The sequence below is a fragment of the Neolamprologus multifasciatus genome, chromosome 19 (assembly GCF_963576455.1).
Source record: "Neolamprologus multifasciatus chromosome 19, fNeoMul1.2, whole genome shotgun sequence".
In the NCBI taxonomy this organism is placed as follows: domain Eukaryota; kingdom Metazoa; phylum Chordata; class Actinopteri; order Cichliformes; family Cichlidae; genus Neolamprologus; species Neolamprologus multifasciatus.
Window position 1 is genome coordinate 1 of NC_140457.1, and position 23808 is coordinate 23808.

Below are 23808 nucleotides of genomic sequence, written 5' to 3' on the forward strand. Positions count from 1 at the left end.
AAGAAAATACTTACCTGGAGAATTTAAAAACAAACCAAAAGTTGGGGTAGAGGGATGTGGGACTTGGAGCCATCAGGGTTGATGGCCCGTGGACGCTCTGTTCCTCCTTCAGGAGGGACAGGTTATTTTTCCTCACCGTAACCCTTTGGATTTTTCATATTTAATATGATGGTTGAATGTATATTACTTGTTAATGGGGAATTAAATTAGTAAAAATTTGAAACGTTGGCTTAAAAATTCTAAAAAACAGGGTTCATAAATTTATCAGCACAATTCATAGGGTTTGCAAGACTATTTACGGTTAAACACAAATTAAAAACAAATTGGGAATAAAAACAGTGATTAAATTAATTTGGCTTTAAAATTCATTAAAAGTAATTTCATAGAGTGCAAATATGTTATTTTTGGCTAAAAAAAAACAGTTAAAATGTAATGCAGATTAAAAAATAAAGACCAAATTCATTTTTACCGAACAAAAGTTAAAAAAGACGAATGGGATTTTACACAGCCAGGGGAGAATATAAAAGGTGGAGCTCACACAGGAGCTCATTTTCCACTCGGTACTCGATGAGAGCACATCTCTGCCAGTCCAACTGTTGCCAGCTAACCTAGCTTACAGTTTTCTGTGTGCCACACCTGAAGAAGACCGTGTACGGTCGAAACGTTGTGTTTTTTTGTTTATTTTTAAATAAACAGGTATTTTTGGCACACCTTCCTTTGTTGTTTATTATTTTTTCATGACTTTTTCCTTTCCACATTTTGGAAAGTGTTTTTTGTTCATATTAAAATTAAATAGATATTTTTTGCAGCACATTTTCTTTTTTGAAAAAAAGAAGAAAACAAAAAAGACTGGGCGACATGGAAGACGGCTGGACGGTGGTGCGTTATGGCCGCCGCCGCCAACGTGACCGCCAAGTCTTCTGGGACGGGTACGGAGGACCGCAGGGAGGGATGGACCGCGCACGCTCCTTTTCCTCCCGGAGAAGGGATTATTTTCCCCATTCTAACCCTAACCAGCCACATCTTAACTGTTGGGGAGGGTGGTTTGAGGCGTGTACTAAGGACAGTAAACTCCAAGAAAAAAGCAGGACCCGACTTTAGGGTGCTAAAGGACTGTGCAGACCAGCTCACAGGGGTCTTTATTAAAATATTCAACCTGTCCTTAACAAAGGCCACCATTCCATCCTGCCTGAAGTCCTCTACCATCATCCCCATTCCACAGAAAACTACAATCCAGTGCCTAAACGATTTCTGGCCAGTGGCTCTTACTCCAGTCATCTCAAAGTGTCTCGAGGAACTGGTCAGAACTCGCATCATTCGAGGGTTCCCAGCCACATTTGATCCCCACCAGTTTGCATACAGGAAGAACAGATCAACAGAGGATGCCATAGCCATAGCCCTCCATACAAACCTAACTGACTTAGAACAAAAGGACAGTTGCATCAGGCTTCTTTTTATTAGCTCAGCTTTTAACACCATCATCCCAGCCAGGCTGGTAACCAAACTACACGACCTCGGCCTCCCTCACTCCACCAGTCTCTGGATCAAGGACTACCTAAGTGACCGCTCACAGAGAGTTAAAGTAGGGCCCCATCTGTCCTCAGCACTCAGCCTCAACACCGGTGTGTGTGCTGAGTCCCCTGCTATACACTCTATAGACTCACGACTGTACCCCCACCCACCTGTGAAACACTATTGTTAAGTTGTGGACGACACAACTGTGATCGGGCTCATCACGGGGGAGATGAGTCTGCATACAGGGACAAAGTGGAAAATCTGTGATCATGGTGCAGCCGGAACAACCTGGTCCTCAACATGACAAAAACCAAAGAAATAATAGCTGACTTCAGAAGGAGCAAATCTGACCCTCAGCCCTTACACATTAATGGGGACTGTGTGGAGAGGGTCTCTGAAAACAAAGACCACATGTATGATAAATCAGGAATTTTAAAGTGTTTGATTTAAAAATTAATGTTTTCATTTCAAATTTGAAAATCTAATCAGCATATTCCTCTGATCAATAATCAGAAATAATCAATAATTATCTGTGTGATCACAGATAATAACCATTGATGTCTGCTCAGCTCAACATTTCTGTTCCTGTTTACTTTCGTCAGCAGTTTGAAGGCCACAATGTTCACTATGCAAGGAACTCCCCCCCGCCTCCTCCACCTCAACCCCTCAGTGGAAAATCAACACCCACAGGCAGCTGAGGAGGGGGTGGGGGAGAGTATAAAAGTGAGGAGTTGCTTAGAATGAAGGTTTGAATGAGACTGCAGGATTGGCTCTTAGCGTCGGCTGATTCAGACTCTCAAAGGTCCTCAGGTAGACACAGTCCTCCTCAGGACTCTTCATAGCACCTCACCTGTCATCAAACCTCCTCATTCATCCTCAGACCTTCTCGGACCTCGTCAGGTGTGCAGTGATGCCGTGGCTGCTGTCTTCTCAGCTTGACTACCTGTCTTCGTCTCCATCTGAGCGGCAGTGTGAGCGGACGGCGTTCTCCTTCTATTGCTCTGTGCGGGAGCGACTTCCTGTCTGGCTGCTGGAGGACATGCGCTGCATGGAGGTCTTCTGCTGGGACGACGGCCACCCTCGAGCCTTCCTGCCATCAGAGGCGCTGCTTTACGCCCTCATACATGACCACCAGGACTATGCACAATACCTGCTCAACAGGTACTCTGTGAGCGCGCTCAGAGCGCCACGGTGCAGTTACTGCTGCTGTCGCGGCAGTGGGGCACCACACCTGAATATTGCAGTTCGCTATGACCGCTTGGTGATCCTCGGTATGATGATGGCAGCTCTGAAGAACTGTGGTGAGCAAATCAAGCGACAGGACTACCTGGACAGCTGTGGCGGCTGCTCGCACGTTGCAGATGCAGGAAAGAGTGCTGTGCAGCTAGCGGTGGAACTGTCGCACGCCGATTGTTTGCTGCTGCTGCTGGTCGAGGGTGCACGGCCCGACGGCCTCGACGCTGCTCTGCAGAGACTTGTTTCTTGTGACGTGTCGAAACGACACCACGCACAGCGCTGTCTGGACTACCTGCTGCTCTTTCTGCCCAAACCACCGTTGCTGCAGCGGCTGCAGGACGAACCGCAGCGCTGGCAAAGCCTGCTGGGAAACAAAGTGTTCAGCTGGCTCCAAGGTGTGGCGCCGCCTCCTCTGCTGCTGCAGGCATTGCGTTCTTTGGTGCAGTTTGGTGCAGACCGAATCAGCATGCTGCCCGACTTCCTGCAGCTGCACAGCTGGTAGTGAGATCATATTAGCATGGAAATCCTCTTGTAATTGGACAGTGTGCCATTGACGTAAAGACATGATGTAAATAGACTGAAAGCATCAGGCTTTAGGTCCCCGAGTATGGTGGAGCTACCCTGAGATAAGGTTTAACTGCCAATCAGTTTCATTAGCTGCTTAGACAGGACACTGCTGGATCTCGAGAACACATGACAGGAAACATCACACCTAATGAAACCTGAATAAACTGTAAATAAATTGTAAATAAACTGTAATAAAGTGTGATGGCGATAAAAGCCAAACCTTCCTGGCTGTGTTTGTGATCCTGATGATTGTTTAATTAATTTTAGATCAATAGTGCAGACTCTGGTGTATCTTTGTGAATCTAAATAATCAAGTTAATTTTTATGTGCAGCAAAGCTCAAAGTTTTAAAATGGTCCTCCATAATTCAATAGGATGAAATCCTGAAATCTGGTTGAGAAAGACACAAAAGGATTATGTGATCGAACAAGATCAGACATTCCAGTCCGGGTGTTTAGCTGAATCACACTGATTTGTGTTGTTCAAAATATTTTAGGATAAGATAAGCGTAAGGGGGAGGCAGATCTCCCACGATGGCAGGGAAATTTGTGCATTACCTCAGTTTAGGTGCAGATGGCAGAAGAAAAATACAAAAAACAAATAAAATACAAACACATAAAAAATAATTAAGATAATATACTATATACAATGGTGGCATACACAGTATGTGATTATGGATAAAGGGTTGTGGAAATATGCAAGACATAAATGTAACTATTCTACCATTAATATTACTATGTAAGTAATAGACAAGTATTTTACTTATAAGTATAGACATGTACATGCACACACGCTAAATATACATACACATATACCTGCACACGTCCATACATATAAAAAGTGCAATATGCATGAAGTTTGACCGTGGATGTCCATAATGTCCAGTGACGTCGTGACTGAGGAGTTATAGACGCTAACTGCTGTTGGGAAGAATGATCTGCGAAAGCGCTCCTTCCACTTTGATGAGATCAGGATTGCTTACATCCATCCAGCAGGCTAAAACAACACTTGGGTGTGGATGAAATAATGAATTAATTGCTAATGAAATATTTCATAAAATCATTGTGTAAAATCTGATCATGGTTAAGGATCTTTTATTTAGTGTGAATTTTTTCCAGTTCTTTTTTGGAGAAAAAGCCCAGTTTGAATTGGCCTCCGTCTGATCAGCAGGACCCAGTGTGTCAGCTTCCTCTCAGGTTAGATTCACTATGGCAGTGATGTGGCAAAACTCTAATTTTAACCTGCATCTGTTTGAACTCTGACCTCAGATCTGACTCGCTTCAGCTCCAGCTACTCTGTCCCTCTTGTCCTCCTTCCCCCCGCTCTTTTTATTGACTTACTTCAAAACAAATAGACTGTTTTGTTCTTGACCTCAGTGAATAAAACATTTGATGACATGGGTTAGGGTTGGCTATAAAATCTGATAATATCAGATATAATCTGATCAAACATTTTTCCTAAACAACCTGAGGTGAGATAGTTGACCCGTTTCCCCTCAGAAAACTCAGAGGTCCTGTGGACTCACCTGCACCTCACTCCTTTTATTCTTCTTTCCCTTGTAAATAACTTTCTCGTGTCCTCAGGTTTTATTGAAGTGTCAGTCAATCAACAACTGTGCTCAGGTGTGATGAAGATCTTTTTGCTTTTAACTCCGTATGAGTATTGATCATCTGCAGCATCTGACTTCAGTACCTGAAGTTTCTGATTGTAGTCTACTGACCAATCAGGAGTAAAAGAGCAGTGGATCCAGAAAATGGAGGGTTGTGACGAATCACAGAGACTATCAGACATCATGTGACACTGTCAAATAATTAAAACCTTCCTTCTATTTCACATCACCTGACACACACACGCCATATCTTTTATTACTCATAAAACATTTGTTGCTCATTTGTCGTGGCTATAGGGCTGTAGGTCATCTACTCATCAGAAGGTTGGTGCTTTGATCCCTGGCTGCTCCGACCTGCATAGCTGAGCAAGACCCAGAATCCCAAGTTGCACCTGATAGGTATGGAAAAACATGCAATATCTAAACGAGGCGTGTTGTGCAGTTCCATGTACCATGTTGGCAGATCCAGAAGTATGTGGACGCATTCATTTTTATAGTATAGACCAGGGGTCGGCAACCTGTCTAATGATGAGTGCCATCTAAAATTTCCTCAGATGTCAGTGTGCCATATGATTGCATTAGCAATAAATTTAATAACGCTCTATATTAACAGTTACACACTATCTAGAACAACTTTATAGAGTTATATTTGTTCGCAGATGTTGGCAGCTGTCAGCAAATAGTTATCAGCTATTTTGAAACAAAAAAAAAGACTTTTTATCCATAACAGCAAATGAACTGTACAACAGAAAATACAAATGCTATTTATGGTCTCCTCACAACAATGATAAGAAAAATAAACTGGGCCAATATGGCATGTTTGTTAATACAGAGACACACATGTTAATGTGATCTCTGGTCTCCCACTCAGAGACACAGGTCTCCGAGTGTCCAGCATTCAGACGGCTGCCTGAGGACTCGTGAGAGAAAATCTGCTCACACAGACATGCAAATACTGTCAATAAGGCCTCTGCAATGTTCTGAAGACAGTTAAACTTGTCAGGTAGTGATGTCGAGCAGGTGAACATGCAGCTCCATGAACACACACAGCTGTGGATTCCAGCTGCGTTTGTACTTCTGCAAACTTTGACCCCACAGAGTCGAGCTTTTCAGTTCAATCAGCTGCATTTCGATGTCCTGTGTCCAGCCAGTTAATGCGAGACAAACCAGCTGCTCATTAAACCTTTCTGTTTTGATCATTAAAGAAAACATTTGTCCAAACACCTGAAAGTCCTGAAAACACATTGTGAATTCTGTCTCAAGTCTTCGAATGTATCCGTGTATTTCCGTGGTGCTGATGCTGCGCTGAGCTGCTGAAGCATTTGAAATGTCTGAAAGTGGAAATTTCAACATCGCTTGAAAAAACTGCCAGCTAGCAACGTCCCTCTCACCGGTAGGCTAAGTGATTTTTAGCCAATTACAAGTTGAATCTGGTAGTTGGGGTTAAGTAAGATACCATCAGTAAGAAGCGGCAAAACTAATGTGTCTACGCAAGCTAATCTGCAATGTGTACCACCGGCCCGGCTATTTATTTTTAAATGCACCTTCTCAGATTAATTCACTGCATGTCGTGCCATCAGCTAACCCTTAGCGTGCCAGCTGTGGCACACGTGCGCCCAGGGTTGCCGACCACTGGCTTAGACTGTTTGTTGGAGAGTTTGTTGGTTTGTTGATCTCAGCTGAAACATGAAGGCAGAAAACATCTATTTGTTTTTCCTTTAAATTCTGTCAATCCAATCAATAACCATTGAATAAGCTGACGCTGCATCAGTGTTTAAATGTGTTTATTAAGTTAATGGATGAAACACAACAGGTGAGTTTACACTGACTCTGTCCAATCAGTCTACACAGGATGACATCACAGCTGCTTAAGATCCCATGGCAACACTGTCAGAGACAATCAGGCGGTGCTTAAAGGTCCACTAGACACCTGGGCCAACACCAGAACTACACTGCTGTCCATTAGAGTCCCCATTTCTGTTTTTGATTCAGTCTCCGGAGGATTTTTACTTGTTTTCATGCTGCTGTGTTAGTGGGCGGAGCTTCTGTCTATACCATGGTAACTACAACTTTTAATGAGCCTCAGAGGAAGAAAGTGGAGCCGCTTCAAGTCAGTGACACATCCCTTTAACATCTCTATTTACAATGACCCCGTTAGAATAAGTTAAAAAAGAACCAAGTAGAATAGATCCAATCAGGACTGATCTCAGGGGGCACCCTGCCCGTCCCTTCTGCAGTTAAAGTGCTGCCTGTTAAAACCTAAATAAAACATTCACTTCATTTCCCAGCAACGACCTGGCCTACCTGAGTGGCAGCCATCACAGGAAGCCCAGATGTGATGTCACATCCTGTCTGTCCCTAAGGAAGAGGAAGTGCTGTCACTGATGTGTCACAGCACTGTCAGGCGACGCTGTGTTGTCACAGGTTAGATGAGCTCCCATTCGTCATCAACATCATCCCCTCCAAGAGCGGGGCTTGAGGGGGGGGGTCTGAGGGTCGTCTGTGGGAGGAGTTTCGTCAGCCGATGGGACAATCCGCCAAGTTGAGTCACTGCCCACAACTCATCCTCTGGAGTGACTGCAGAGAGGGAGAAACACACCTGAGACACAGCTGTGTCAAGTATCGGTGCACCAGTATAAAACAGAATAAACCAGTCTTACCAGTGAACCAGCTGGCATTCCCAGGGATCTTCTTCCAGTAATCTCCGGCTGGGTTTCGTTCAGAGACGCCGTAGCGGCGAGCTAGATCTCCATTTACGCAACGAACCCACGCAGTCCGACAGCTGAGGACTAGCTGACTGACAGCCAGACCTACACACACACACACACACAGTGAGACACACTCACAGACAGACAAGTGTAGGCGGGTGATGACGTCACACAGGTGAGTACCTGGAACCAGCTCCCAGTCTGTCCCAACGGGCATCTCGTCGCTGAGCCCGGTCCTGACGAAAACGCTTCCTCTGTTGTCGAGCGCCCAGAGTAGCCTGTCATTAGGACTCGTCTGAATGCTCATCAGCTGCACTCCGATTGGCTGCAAAGACAAGACATCACAGTCACCTGGACAAGTGTCACTGCTTCTGAGGCTTTACCTTCATGAAACAGGGAGTTAATAAAGGGAAAATTACAGGTGGAGAGAACGAGGCGTGAGAGAGGTTTAAACGAATGGTAAATGGACTTCTTATGTAGAGTCGAAGGAGCTTTGAAAGAAAAGTGTCTGGATTTCTTAAAGACATTTCATCCGAGAAGCTTCTTGACTACTGAGAGCAACTGGTGTAGTCCAGATGCTAAGCCCTATGGGAGTGTCCCCCCAAAAGGATCATGGACGAACTATTGATCCTCTACCTAATCACACGAGCCAAGCTGTCAAAACAGGTGTGGGTCACAATCAGTCATGGTTTCTGGTGAACCACTGTGAGACCTAGCCCCACCCTATCATGTGACTTATTGAGGTCGAATGACCCAGGACTTAAAGTACAGACATTTGTCTTTCTGAGCTCCATAGACTACGATGACCTGGGCGACTGAGAGCCTTCACAGACTTCTTATGAAGAGCTTTTCTACTCTACATACTTTATACGACTCGGCTCATTCACCCATATTGATACAAGCACTTAGTATTCAAAGCACCTGAAAATGACCCTGCTGAAGTTAGGCGGGTTTACCTGTGGTTCGATGTTACCTGTACAGGTGGTTCGATCTGGATCCAGGCCGGCAGCATCATGCTGGGATTGAGCGGCTGCGTCCCGACTCTGAAGTAAACGACTCCTCGGCTGTCCACGGCCCAGACGTTCTGACTGCCACAGCTCACGCTCACCAGACGCACACTTCCTGTAACACACAGGTGATGTCTTACCTGAGCTCATCGTGACAAAGGGAAACATTGAAACCTTCTCCTGGACTCATACGAAAAACAGAGCAGTTTGATCTGAGCCTGACCAAGGAGCACAGATTAAACACGACCTGAAAACCCTTTTTATTTTTTAAAGTAACAGTAGAACATTTTGATCCTTTCTTGGGGTCGGGGGTGCACCGTGGACAGGTCGCCAGGCTGTTGTCTGTTGACACAGATAACCATTCACACTTACACCCATGGGCAATTTAGTGTTACCACTTAACCTAGCCCCACTAACTGCGTGTTCTTGGACTGTGGGAGGAAGCCGGGGTACCCGGAAAGAACCCACGCAAACACAGGGAGAACATGCAAACTGCACACAGAAAGCCTGATGGTGGAATTGAACTCGGGACCTTCTTGCTGTGAGGCAGCAGTGCTTACCACTGTGCTGCCCAGGAGGGAAGCCTGCGGCTTTGACTAAACACTGGAAACCTGACCAGACATGGGAAGGCTTGACAAACTGATAGTTGAGTTAAATCCCTCATTTGTGATCACACACACACGAGTTTATCATTTTTTTAATAAAGAAAGAACATGTGACATCACAAAGTGTGTGACATCATGTGTTCTTTGTAAATAAGATTCTCATTGGATCTGTGTGAGCTGGTGGGAGGAGCTAAATGACTTTCTCCCAGCTTCAAAACAAACAGTAACGGTTGTTTTAGCAACCAACACCCGTCTGAAGTCGCTGTGTTTTTCTCTGCGTGAAACTGAAACGTTACAAGAGACCGCTGACTCCAGAGAGGACGCCAGTCATGTGACCTGAGATAGTGAGAAGGTCAGTGGGCTAAAAACAGACCGGACATCTGAGACAGGTCGCAGTGTGACGCACACTCACAGACACACACACCGACCTATGAAGTGCTGCCCTGTTACATAAGTTCCAACTGTCAGTGTGACACAGAAACACAGCTGCTGTGTGTGTGTGTGTGTGTGTGTGTGTGTGTGTGTGTGTGTGTGTGCGCGTGTTTCTTGCTGATCCCTTTCACAGCAGTTTTTAAAATCGAAGTGTGTCACTGCTTCCTGTTTTTAGGTTTGTTATATAATAGAGGCTGCATCTCTTGCGGACCCGTCCTTCACATTCTACGTGGCCCGGGTCCTCAGAAGTTCGGGTAGGCCAGAAGTAAACGGCTGTGAAATATGACGGTCGAGCCTTCAGATTTGCGTCACCGCTGTCTCGGTGGAGTTTAATAAACTCGGCCGTCTGCTCCTTGCTATCTAAAATTATAGGACACTGGCGTAAATTCTCGACCATCTCACACTTCTGTTTAATCAGTTTTCTGTTTGATGTTTATTCAGCTGTGTGAAAACTAGAACTTTAATCTCAGCCAAACCGATTTACTCAGGAGCGAATAAAACACTAAAAAAAGCCAAACAATAACATTTTTAAGTTATCTAAGTGACTCATGTTTAACCTGAGTAGTGAAAGTTTGAAAACGATGTGCGGGGAGTTTGCTGTCATCGCCCTGGCTAGCTGTCGAGCTGGTGGGTAACAGACGTCGCCGAAAACGTCGGAGCACTTTTGCAAATACGTGATATCTTGATAAACCGAGCAGATATTTGAAGTTTACACAGCTACATTGTGAAAATATCTTAAAAGTTTATTTTGTGACCCAATAAGAGTAATATTACAACGCCTGCCATTGTTGAAACCTGGAACTGGCTGGGCCATGCTATGAATTCTGGGATATGGTGGGCAACGAAGGACACACCCGACCCATCCTTCAAATCTGGGGAAAAGGAGGACGCATTTGTCGGCCGGATTCGGAGGAGTCTACGAATTTGGACAGCCTTCGGCGCGTCACTGTGACGTAATCGGTCTACAAATGCGGCCTCAGGAGGATGCAGCCCCTGAATTTGGACACCCCCACTGACACATTTTGTTTGTTTTAAATTACAGCTTGGCAGTCACAACTCATCAGCCAATGAGTTTTGAGCTTTGATCTGATGGGCTCGCCCACTCGCACACAGAAGTATCAGAGTGAGTTCAGGTACGCACCGAGTTGGCTCAGGTCCAGGGGGGTCCAATGCAGTCCGGCAGGGCAGGACGGGGACAGAGTCCGAATGCTGACCCGGCCGTGCGTGTCCAGCCCCCACAGAGCGTCCCGGCAGGCGGACAGGTGAGTCAGCTCCACCTGAGCGCACACAGCATGCCATGAGATGAAGACACAGGTAACCCTTAAGACACAGACAGGTGGCAGGTGTGTTTACCTCAGATGGTAAAAGGACTGACGAGGGGCGGAGCTCTCCATCCTGATCCCAAACGCAGAACAAGTCCTTCCTGCTCTGAGCCAGCCACAGGAAGGTACCTGAAAATCAGGTGACACGGGGATAGGGTTATGCTTGGTACAGGGCTCAGGTATGGGTGTGTCCAGCTGTGTTACCTTCTCTGTGAGGCACCGCTGAAGATGTGATGAAGGTCCACCTGGTGGCAGAGACGGTTCCTCTGGGAACTACGTTCTGCCAGAAAGTTCCTGAGACGAAAAGACAAATCAGCCTAGAGCCAGCTAGAGCTTACTGGACTCTACTGGACTTTACTAACCCACGAGGCTGCCGCGTGCTAGGTGAAGCTGGTTCTGGCCCGAGGCCACCCAGACTCCGCTGGCATTGGCGCTGACCAGGCTTGGCTGGCACTGGGAGTACTGTGACAGGAAGGCCACAACGCGCTCCATGGGTGCTCTGGTTACCGTGGCAACACTCTGCGTGGCCTGCAGCAGGGTCTGGAACAGACTGCCCTGATCGAAGACCACGTAGTCCGAGATGCTGATCTGAAGGAGAGACACGGGCTGAACCAGAATGCCTCCAACAGAGACCCTAACGATGGAAACCTCTTTGGCTGTCATCGTTAACATACAGTCTGTTGTACAGACGCTAAGGCTCACCTGCCACCAGTGATCATCCTCGCCCTGCGGTCTGGACGAACACACGCCAGTCCGAAACCACAGGCTGCCGCTGGCATCCAGAGCCCATGCCGTCCCACCATCTCCCAGGGCAACGCACATCAGCTCCAGACCCTGAGCCTCACTGTGACACACACACATACACAGGTGGTGAGGAGTGTACCTGATGGTGTGTACCTGTGTTGCTAGTTCACACCGCTTCCAGAAAGACAGTGTTTCTCCCACACCAGCTTCTCTTCACCGGGTCCAAAAATAGATTCAAAATCCTTCTCACATCCAACAGCTCTGTCAGAGGTCTCTTCCTGTTAAATGGGAGTTCTTCCTCTCCGCTGTCACCAAGTGCTGCTCGTAGGCGTTGATTGTTGCTCTGTTTCTTCTCTAATATTTTAGTGTTTACTGTGTGTACTGTGTAAAGTGCCTCAAGTTGACTGCTGTCATCTGATACAAATGTCATAGTATTACTGAAGTATAGTAGTAGTATAATAGTATTACAGTAGTAGTAGTACAAGTAGTTCAATTCCTTGTAATCGTTAGTCAGCTTGCCTGTTGATCAGGGTTATCAGCTCGTGTACTACAATCAGCTGGTTTGAGTTCTCGGAGGAGGAAAATAGCGGGGAGTGTCCCCCGTGGATATGGACATAACTCTTGTTTTTATTGCACAAAAGGATGAGATGGCATGGCCATGGCCATGAGATTTGGGTTCTTGGCTAAGCCTGAGTAACAGCTGACCCCAGCCACGCACTGTGAGCTGCAGTGAAGCCAGCTGCTGCTGAACTTCATCAGGTAACAAACGGTCAGGCTGCAGCCTCGTTTTTTTCAATTTGTATATTTATAAAACTCCAAACAACAGTTGCCTCAACTCACTTTATATTGTCAGGTAAAGAGCCTACATGAATCACTTTCACGTCTCTTTGTGCTGTCGGCTTTGTGTTCATACCCAAATACTAAGAGAAACATGTGTGTCCTCATTAGGACACATATTTGTGTTGGTGTGTGGGGCTGTAGCTTGAAGTTTATATTGTCTCATAATTACTGTTTAACAATGTGTTTCAGGTTGTTTTACAGAGAAATGCCATAGTAATGTAACGAATAGTGTAAAGAATGACTTCCTCTTGGAAGTAATTAAGTAACATACTGCATTACTTTAAAAAATGACTTTGAGTAATGACCCCAACGCTGATCACAACAAAGAGCGGAAACACCTCCGACAAACATTTGACTACGCAGCATGGCGTTAATATGCATTAATGTCATGTTTTTGATATGCTGCTTAGAGATGGTGATGAGTGTCAAATTGGAGTCAATGACAGTTGATGAAATTGATAATGGAACCAGAATTCCCATCTCTATCCATGATTATGTTATACTTTCTACCCTTGCTGCAGTAATAGAGTAGTATTACAGTAGTACAGTAGTACTGTAGTATTACGGTAACAGTACCTGATGGTGTCGTACTTCCAGCCCTCACCCTCACTGCAGTAGCTGTTCAGGCCTTCTCGGTAGAATAAAGCTTGGTGCTCGCTCAGGGCCCACACCACACCTGCCCGCACACACACCTGGCTGAACACGCAGGGGGTCTCCACCTTGATGGAGCGAGCGCAGGGCCGCTCCACGCTCAGACCTGAGACACACAGTGTAAGAGTTTCATTAGAGTTTCAGCCTGGTTTAAGCTCTCGGGCTGGTTGGTTAGGGTTAGGGGCCTGATCAGCAGCCTGATCGGTGGCTTTTCATTGGTTCGGTTTTATGACCGATGGTCATGGGGCCGAGCAGATCGATCATGTGTGGCGGAGAGGAGGAGCTCTGACCTTACTGATGTTCAGCAGTCACAGTGAGCAGAGCTCTCCTCAGAACCTGTTTTATTGATCTGGGTTTGATTTTGTTTAATCCTAGTCTCTCCTGACAGCAGAGCTGGAGGCAGGTGAAACCTCTATGGCAAGGCGCACTCTGCTGGTCACACACACACTTTACAGCCGTATGTGTTTACATAAAGTTATGGATGTTGGAAAAAAGAAGAAGAAAGAGAGAATCACGTTTTTCCTCTCAGTGAGTCTAGAACTTCCTGATGCAATCAGAGGAGGTGAGAACACCTGCTCAGGCACTCAGGTGACTGATGACGTTGCAAGTGGAATAATATTTGTGTGTCTCAACCGCTTTGTTTTAAAAAAGTTTGCAGCGACATCATGAAGACTAGTCCACCAACACAGACCTCTGAAGGATCAGCTGACAGGAAGCTCACACGTTAGACAGGAAATGCTTCAGCTGTAGTTCTGTAAAAACAGAGTTTACTGTGACATTCAGGCAGAGCCATTTGTACAGGTGCATAGTTACCTGTCTGCAGGAAGAGATCCCCATTGGTCCTGATGATCCAGGCAGAGTCATCACTCAGAGCGACGAATGCCGCCTGCTCCACAGCTTTGTACCAGTGACGTTTTCCTTTTGCCGAAAACTTAGCACACGCAAACGCCGTCAGGCTCTTCTGCTCCACCTTCCACAACAGGTTACCTGCAGGGTTAGACAAGTAATATGGAAATAATTCAACTACACAGGTAACAGTATACTCACTATAAAACAACAATGACATCAGCAAGTAAAGACATTATCGCTTACCTGAAGGTGATAATGCCATCTGGTGGACGTTATCCTCAAAGCGCTGCCAACTGAGTCCAGTTTCAGGCAGAGGGCTGCAGAACAGCCCACCTTTAAAGTCCAGACACCACACATACCTGAAAAGGAACACCTGTCACACATCTGCACTCACCTACTCATCACCTGAAGGATCAAGAGAGCCTACCTGTCCGTCACCTGCAGGCTCAGTATCCCACATCCTGGTCCTGAGTACCCCATCCAGCTTTCCGCCAACTAAAAGACACATTCGTAGGAGACATGAAGGATTCTCTGCACAGGTGTAAGTCTCACCTAGTCAGGTTTCTGTCTAACCTGGTCAGGTTTGAGCCGGTCTCTCTCCTGGCCATCCTGGTCTTGAGAATCCTCCGTTGGATTGGTCAGGCGGGTGAGGGTGTCCACAGCATTACCAGCAGGGGGCAGCGTGTGGCTGTAAATGTCATCGTCTTCATCGCTGGACAAACTGGGCTTCCTGTCCAAATTGGACACGGTAGAGTGGAACATTTGGTCTGCCATAGCAGCAGAGGGCGCCAGGACATCGTCCTAAATGCACAGAGAGAAAATTAACTTCACCTGTGCTAAACACGCAGATCCACAGACGAGTTTCAGGCTCAAACCCTGACCTGTTAAGACTTTATTGATACTGATACCATTACTAATAGAAACTCTTACTGATACATCTTGCCAAAACACAGGGGATGACTGAGCAGGTGTGATCCCTGGAAATGTAGGTGGGCCTCAGCTGTAACAGCAGCTGTATTTACACACAAGTCACATGTTCATGAATGTTTGTCAGAACCTTCAGCTTAGACACACCTCCTCCTCCTCCTCCTCCGGCCCAATCAGAGGGCTAAGAAACTCGTCAGCCTCCACCGGCTGATGATCTGGCAACTCCTCTGCTTCCTCAGTGTTCTGCATGTAGGAGAAGGTGCACTCCAGCAGCAGATCCACATCAGGTGTCGGGGGTACGACCTCAGCACCAGGGTCCGGCTGGTTCTCCAGGCCTGGGAGGAGCAGGGAGCTGAAACAGGAGGAAGAGAAAATCCGGTCAGCAGGTGGTGCAGATCAGACAGAACAACACCATCTTCAGATATTCACCCAGTCTGGTGGGAAGAAGCCTCCACCTCCTCTTCTTCCTTCATGCCTCTCTCTGAGACTCTCGTCCCCCAGGGGCCCTGATTTGGGTGGTGTTCTGGAGAGTTCTCGTTCTGAAAATCCACTCCAACGAGGGAGGCCCGGTCGCTCAGAGGAGTTCCACTTCCTCCGTCACTGACACTCCCGTCCTGAACTACAAACATGGAGTCTGAACAGCTGCTCTCAGAGAGGCGGGTTGCACCGCCGCTGTCTGAGGAGAGAGAGACAGGTCAGAATCACACACTCACCTGTCTGTCTGTTCAAACTGTTGCTCTGTGTACTCGTCACAGAGTCACATTGGTCATAAAGTGGTAAAACGCTTTACAGAGTGGGAGGAGTCACACTTGCCTTGTCGTCGCCTCTTTTTCTTCTTCACTCTGATGGGCTTTACCACCAGCTCCTGTTGCATCTGCTCCTGACCCAGGGGGGTGCTGTAACGTCTGGATGTCAGCTCGCAAGAACCACTCGCTGGAGCGTTTCCATGGAGACCGTCCCATGAAGTGACGGAACTGCTGCGGCTTCGAGAGCTACTTGCGAATAAACCGGACAGCTGGCCAAGCTCAGTAACCTGGAATCACGACCAAACACACCTGGTTACCCTAACAAAAAGGACAGGTATGGTTACTGCAGGCTGTCCCAGGAATCCAGGTAAACCACAGCAGCAGCCATACCTCCATTTGCTGCTCCTCCTCTGCCTCCTCCACTTCCTCCACTCCTCCCTCCTCTTCTTCCTCTGCTTTCTCCTGTCCACCCTCCCCTCCTTCGCCATCCTCTCTTCCCCCTCCCTCTGTAATGATGGCCATGGTTCTGATTGGCTGAGCAATTTCCACTGATCCGACTGATCGGAGGATGGTGGGTGTGGTCAAGGGTGAGGACAGACAGACAGAGAGGTCCAACACTGACAGACAGAATGAGGGTATGTGAAAAAGAGAATTGGTGAGATTATACTGGCAATGGGCTTTTAGTAGTAGTAGTGGCAGTATTATGCTCCTGTGATATTATACTGGTAGTGCTGGAGTTGCTCACAGTTGGAGGCAAGACCCTCGGGGCTATTGGACAGGCGGATGATGTCACGATCTCCTTTCAGGACAAAGATCTCGTTGTCACAGCAGGAGACAGACACAATGTCTCCGCTGCTCTCCAAAGCTCCAATGATCACCTTAAGAACACAGATCAGTTAGAAATTTAAACAACATTCACAGAACGCTCAGAAGATTCCGATTTATGCAAAATTAATCCAAAATCAAAGCAGTTCAGAAATATGGGAAATGTTATTAAGATGCTACTTTTTAAGATGGATGTTGTCAAAGGAGTTTGCAAAGAAAAGCGTCTGGACTTCTTTAAGTTGCTTGAAGACGTTTCACCTCTCATCTGAGAAGCTTCTTCAGTTCTAAGGTCAAATGGTGGAGAGTCCCAGATTTAAGCCCTGTGGGAGTTTCCCCCCAAAGAGGGACAAAAGGACCCCCTAATGATCCTCTACCTAATCACAGGTGTGAAATTAGGTGTGGGTCCCAATCAGCCAGGGTTTCGATGTGAGTGGGCGTTAAGCGTCTGGGAAGGGAACTCAAAACTGGATTATAGATGGCAGAGAGTTGGTGTCGTAAACCACCGCCTCTGTTCAAAGATGGTCGCTCACAGTGGACATAGATGCTTCTTTCACTCCTCTTTCAAACCATCTGTCCTCTCTGTCCAAAATGTGAACATTGGCATCCTCGAAAGAGTGACCTTTGACCTTTAGATGCAGATGGCCTGCCGAGTCTTGTCCTGTGGAGGTGGCTCTTCTGTGTTGTGCCATGTGCTTGTGAAGTGGCTGTTTGGTCTCTCCGATGTAGAGGTCTGGGCATTCCTCGCTGCTGTACAGCAAACACCACATTGTTCAGTCTGTGTTTTGGCGTTTTGTCTTTCGGGTGAAACAGTTTTTGTCTGAGCGTGTTGCTGGGTCTGAAGTACACCGGGATGTCGTGCTTGGAGAAAACCCTCCTGAGTTTCTCTGATACACCGGCTACATAGGGGATGACAATGTTGTTGCGTCTGTCCTTCTTATCCTCCCTCGCTGGTGTCTGATCTTCTTTTCTGTGCCTCTTTGCTGACTTTAAGAACGCCCATTTAGGATAACCGCACGTTTTGAGTGCTTCCTTTACATGTGTGTGTTCCTTCTTTTTCCCTTCAGGCTTAGAGGGAACATGTTCTGCCCGGTGGTGTAGGGTCCTAATTACTCCAAGTTTGTGTTCCAGAGGGTGATGGGAGTCAAACAGGAGGTACTGGTCCGTGTGTGTGGGCTTCCGGTAAACTTCGATGTTGAGGTTCCCGTTCTCTTCAATGTGCACAGCGCAGTCCAGGAAAGGCAAACAGTCGTCCTTTGTGTCTTCCCTGGTGAACTTGATGTTTTTATCCACAGCGTTGATGTGCGCAGTGAAGGATTCCACTTCCTGTGTCTTGATTTTGACCCAGGTGTCGTCTACATATCTGTACCAGTGGCTGGGTACTCTTCCTTTGAAAGAGCCAAGAGCCTTCCTTTCCACTTCCTCCATGTAAAGGTTGGCTACAATAGGTGACACGGGGGGAGCCCATGGCGCAGCCATGTTTTTGTCTGTAGAAGCCTTCGTTGTATTTGAAGTATGTAGTGGTGAGGCAGAGGTCTAACAGTGTGCAGATCTGATCGGGTGTGAAGTTGGTCCTGTCCTCCAAGGAGTTGTCTTCTTGTAGTCGTTTTCTGACAGTCTCCACGGCCTCCGTGGTGGGTATGCACGTGAAGAGAGAGACTACATCAAAGGACACCATGGTTTCATCTGGATCCAGGGTAAGTTTCTGGACCTTGTCGGTGAAGTTGGTGGAGTTCTTGATGTGATGTGGCTAGGATGGTAGCAAGGTGTTTTGAAATGTTATAAGTGGCAGAGTTTATGCTACTGACTATGGGTCTGAGTGAGACAGCTTCCTTGTGGATTTTAGGAAGTCTGTAAATGCGGGGAATGGCATCCCCTGGGTAAAGGCGGTCAGTGATTTTGTCCTTTTCAAGGTCTTGAAGACGTTTCACCTCTCATCCGAGAAGCTTCTTCAGTTACGTAACAGAGTGTGGAGAGAGTTTACGAAAGAGAAGCAAAAAAGAGTCGTCAGGTGCTCAAAATAAACCTTAGACTCAAACGTTAGAACAGGCTTTTCCCTGCAGCACACCATGTAACAAATACTTACAAAGGTAATGGCAGCCGTTACAACTTGTATCTAAAAATATATCGTTTCATGCCGAAATTCACTGAATTTACAGAAAATGCACCATTTTGGGATATATGTCTCATATCGGGATATGAGATTTTGGTCATATCGCACAGCCCCAGTGCTGCATATGGTCATTACATCTTATCTCTGTCACTTTACTTTCCAGTGCAGTCAAAGCCTTTGCAATTTCAATAGTGATATTGATATTATTGAACTTTGTTCTAAAGTTTGACCGCACAGTGCCTTTGTTTGTGCTATCCATGTTAGTATTTGGGCTACTTTGTGGACAAGTAAAACTTTGGCTCTGCCCGAAGGTGTTGACATACCAGTATTGTGTCCTTATTAAGAGATGGAGCTGCTTTGAAAAAAGTAGCACGCGGTTTTCAGAACTTGTCTGTTAAGCTGCTATATTGGTCATGTGACGCCCAAAATTCCAGAGAACACATTTGACGTGAAGTAAAAGAAGACTGTTTATAAACCGTGTGGAGCAACCGTCGCCGGTAAAAACACAACACACTTTTACATTTTATATTTTGGTCAGATTACCTAACCTCTAGTCTACGATAACCTTATGATATTTAGTCAACTGAAAATAGACTAAAACGAAAAAAATTTAGATGCCTAAATTAAGACTGAAACTAAGTCCAAATTGATTGTGAAAATTAACACTGCCTCAAAAACCCCATCCCCCATATTTTTTCCCATACTGGCTTCTCTTTTACTTGCTCCCTGTTTGGTCCAGAATTTAATTTAAAAGCCTTAATGTCGTGAATAATTATAGCCCACGTTATCTTAAAGATCACATCATTCAATCAGAAGTACCTGGTTCAGACAGTCCAGGACATAGATGCTGTACTCATTCCAACTGAGGATCCAGCCCTCTTTCAGGAAACAACTAAGCAGCCCGAGCTGGCGGTCTGCTGGACGGTACCCTCCGATCGGGTCAGGACGAGGAAACAACTCAAACTGAGGTATCTGAGTCAGACAGGTGTACAGAAAACAGGTCTGTTACTAACACAGGTGTATCAATTTCAGTGTATATGTATAGGTATGTGTTGGTGTTCCCAGTGTACCTGTGAGTTAAAGAGGGGCTTGAGCAGCCGGGTGTCCTCCACCTGTCCTCTGATGTCAGACCTCCACAGTCTAAGTCCAGGTCGAGCAGCAAAAACCTGAAGGTCACTCTGTTTACAGAGAGCAGGTAGGAAACAGGCTCCGAACCGTCCACTGCTGTAACAGCACACAAATTCCACAGTATCAGTACAGGTACAAGTGATGCTTCTTTGTACGAGTATCACCAGTGAGCACAGGTATAGATATATAGACGAGTACCACTAAATCAGTAACCGGTACAATTTTAGGGTCTTGACCTTACAACAGCGGTCCCCAAACTTTTTTGGGCCACAGGACCGGTTTAATGTCAGACAATATTTTCACAGACCAGGCCTTTAAGGTGTGGCGGAGAAATATAAGAAAATAAAAATGACACGATCCAAGACAAAAACTGTGGCATTTTGGAAATATAATAATAATAAACGCAAAATTCACTGTGTAATTTGTGTAACTTTATTAGCAGCATCCTCCTGAAATGCGCCAACAACACTGACACCCCTCCTCTCTGGCCACTTAATGCTCTCTGGTCGCTATGGCAACGTGTAAAAATTTATTTCAAAATACAACACACAACTGCAACAGGAGGTGAGAAGGGGATGGGGTAAGGGGATGGGGAGGCGGGGTGGGGATAGGTGGGGTCTGCGGTTACCTCTTGCGGGGCTTAGTGCCGAGCTGTAGCACTTCCTGTTTCTGTGTGCAGTATAGCAGGGATCTCTGCTGCGTTGATACCAGCAGCACCTGGTGACTATACTCCATCTGAACCACACCTGAGGACTCCTCCAGCAGCAACACAGGCTTACACACCCCCTGCACGGACGCACACACACGGTGTAAGGGCGGGTGTGTTACAATGGACAGGACGGAGGCAGTGTTGGTATTTACCTGGTCCAGGTCCAGAGAGGTGAACACAACTCGTCCTTTATCGTCACCGGAGAAAAGCTTCATCCCGTTTGTGCTCCACGCCAACGCTGTGACAGAGCCTTTATGGAGGCCGACAACGTCGAAACGCCGCAGCTGCACAGAGACAGACAGCTGTGTGTGTGTGTGTGTGTGTGTGTGTGTGACACGGGTGCACAGAGGCAGAGGGGGTAACAACAGCGTTCATTGTCAATCAATCTTCTTACCTGTTTGTTGCGACCAGGAAGCGGAGATACCAGCTGAAAGACTGCAACCCGTCCTGAAGAGGTTCCTACAGCAACCAGGTCATCAAAGCAGCTGAGCAGCTTCACAGCTGTGATTGCATCATACTTCCCCTGTTACACACACACACACACACACACACACACACAGGTCAAAAGCAGTCTCCTGTCTCTCGGTCTTCCAGGTGTGAACTTGTTACCTGTCCTGTCTGTGGTGAACAAACATCTCACCATGCACTGCAACATGTTTTATGATCATGTGATCTGTCTCGGTGTGTCTCATTCCTGTTCAAACCTTTTCAAGCTCTCACAGGTGGCTCCAGGAGAGTCTGAGGTTGAACCAAATGTAACCTGTAACACCTGAACCTGAATGCATCACTGGTCACATGACTGCAGGAGATGATTGTCACTAGGGGTGGGTTTTTATAATCGATTTATCGATTAAAATCGATTCTGGCTTGGATAACGTAAAATCGATTCATTAAAATCCTGAATCGATTTTTTAATATAAATTTATTTTGCCCGAAACGCCAGAATCTCTGGTGAAATCTCACAAAATTTCAACAACCACCAAACAGCTAAGACAGTAAATGAGAGCAGGAAACTTGGATTCTGCACAAAGACTTAAACACACAGCCCAACCGACGGATCAGAATCAGTGAGATGTCACCTTTCTCACAGTCGGGGGCTGAAAGGCCGACAGCGCGCTGATTCTGATCTGTCGGCGGTCCGCGCTTTGTGTTCACGCCCTTTATGCGCTGATTCTAAAGCTGTTAGTTTGATGTCTCTCCAAACAATATTGACCGAACCAGCAGCAAAAGAAGATCCAAACTAGGCTTCACATAAACAACGTCATGAATTCACTCTGACTTTTATTGTTTTGCTTCGACCACGATGCACAGCTCTCTCTCGCGTGCTCGCTCTCTTGCGCGCTCTCTCTCCCTCTCTCTCTCTCTGTACTGTTTTCTGCATTATTCGCTTGCTTGTTACGCACAAGTCTACCGTTGTTTACAGCGCTGTCGGCCGACGGTTTTTTTTTTTCGTTTTATATACTTCCGAAAATAAAACCTAATTTCTGCCGTTCAATACCGAACAAATTTAAACTTTTTAAAATTATGCAAAATGCAAAACGCTCAGCCTTGTCTCTAATAAAACCACTGTAACTTCAGAGGTAATGTTCATGTGTTGATTAATGGTTTTCTTTCGTTTTTGATCTACTGCAGAAAATTTTTATAAAATCCCAGAACAGGAAAATCACCTTCATGTTTTTCTGTGTTTTATCTTCAGCTACTTTGACACAAAGGCCTTTGCTGTGATGCTCACACCTTTGATAAAGTCTTGGTGTGTCAGCTTCCTTTTTATAGATACAAAAATATGTAAATGTACTGATCTGAATTATAATATTTCTGACTGTCAAAATTTCCCAGATTCAAATCAAAGTGAATCGAATCGAATTAAATCGAATCGAATCGAATTAAATCGAATCGTGGATCGAATCGATTCGGGACCCTGTGAATCGGGATTGAATCGATTCTAGAAATCAGTGACGATACCCAGCCCTAATTGTCACCTGTCTGAGCACACCTGCATCAGTGTAAACATGAGTTAATGAAAGACTGAGCGCATCATGCAGATGCAAAGATACCCGTTTAAAGAATCCAAATATAATTTCTGTCTTTATTTAACCTGCCAGCTATCTGACATCACCTGTGTGCCATTGCCTGTCTGACACAAGTCCACATAAACCTCCCCAACACTTAGTACCTAAGTATTGTAGGAAAAGACCTCTCACCTCTAAGCTGTATTTGTTCAGGTGTGCGAGCCGGCGGCAGTACAGGTAGAGCATACCAATGCTGCTGCCCACAGCCAGGAAGTCACTGCTACTGTCCAAAGCTGTCAGGTAAACCAGGACTGACCTGAAGCCCCGCTGCACCTGCAGGGAAACAGGGGACCCCTCAGCTTCATCTCTGACACCATCATCATCATCATCCACACCTCAACAGGTACATACCTTGGCTGGGATGGCATTCAGCAGGTAGTAGAGTGGGCAGAACTCCCTCAGGACAGACTGCGGGGCCAGCTGAGCAGCCATGTTACTGCCGAGGTGAACTCAGCTGATCCTAGCAAAAAACAACAACACAGAAATACACCTGAGGACAGGTGAAAAACCTGCTCATCACCTGCAGGAGCCTGAACCAAAGAGTTCAGTGAATATCTGTTTAGAACCTTCTGGCTGTTCTGGGAACGCCAGGAAGTCTCTCACTACCGTCAGGGTTTTAATCTTTAACCCTTCACCAGTCTGCGAGGGCGGTGCCCTGAAGCACGTGAACGCCTGAGATTTATCGATAGTACGGCAGCTCAGTGGATCAAACAGACACCGAATTTTAAAAAAAAACGCTAGCCAAGCTCAAACGGTGCTGCTGAACACTGATCTAATTTTCGCTGAGGCGGATTCACAGTAAAATCTCCGTTTGTTAAGTGGAGTTCGGCGTGGACGCCATGAAGGTCCCTATTCCTGATCAATTAACAATGAGCCTTTACGCCAAAAACATGTTTGCGGTTCGACATCTGGCAGCTACACGCCGCGCAGACGCAATATAAGGGAGCCAGCGACGTCATTCTACTTTTCATTAAAATAACAATAAAGGTGAATCTGCAGTTTGAAAGCGACCAGCCTGAACAAACGCTGAAATTTAACCGGATTTAAAGCCTGTTCGGTGGAGCAGACTTCTGCCAAATAAAGCAGAAGCGTTTGCTGGATGTTATGGAAAGTCTTGGTTTCCCTTAAGCTTCTGTTCTTGTGTTCCAAACTCAGCGGATCTTAAAAATGGCCGTTTACTGAACGGAGTTTGGTTTGACGCTGCAAAAGG

At 46.3% G+C, this 23808-nt stretch overlaps 2 protein-coding genes across 2 annotated transcripts; one reads left to right on the forward strand and one right to left on the reverse strand.

The window, feature by feature from the left end:
* The first annotated feature begins 18 nt into the window (after positions 1–18).
* Positions 19–3542, forward strand: ankrd9 (ankyrin repeat domain 9). The gene has a single exon (XM_085143263.1). The coding sequence runs from the start codon at positions 2426–2428 to the stop codon at positions 3251–3253; it is 828 nt and encodes a 275-aa protein (XP_084999389.1). The 5' UTR covers positions 19–2425; the 3' UTR covers positions 3254–3542.
* A 3151-nt stretch (positions 3543–6693) lies between these two features.
* Positions 6694–23058, reverse strand: tecpr2 (tectonin beta-propeller repeat containing 2). Its single transcript, XM_085143259.1, has 26 exons — positions 22950–23058; positions 22731–22871; positions 20924–21052; positions 20682–20813; positions 20449–20606; positions 19763–19916; positions 19512–19664; positions 16503–16635; positions 16148–16374; positions 15825–16044; positions 15441–15687; positions 15159–15363; positions 14658–14885; positions 14512–14579; positions 14328–14443; positions 14049–14222; positions 13161–13341; positions 11703–11844; positions 11363–11588; positions 11205–11294; positions 11032–11129; positions 10820–10955; positions 8608–8756; positions 7818–7959; positions 7587–7736; positions 6694–7503 (listed from the first exon to the last, which is right to left on the reverse strand). The coding sequence occupies exons 1-26, from the start codon at positions 23028–23030 to the stop codon at positions 7352–7354; spliced, it is 4032 nt and encodes a 1343-aa protein (XP_084999385.1). The 5' UTR covers positions 23031–23058; the 3' UTR covers positions 6694–7351.
* Between the last annotated feature and the right edge of the window lie 750 nt (positions 23059–23808).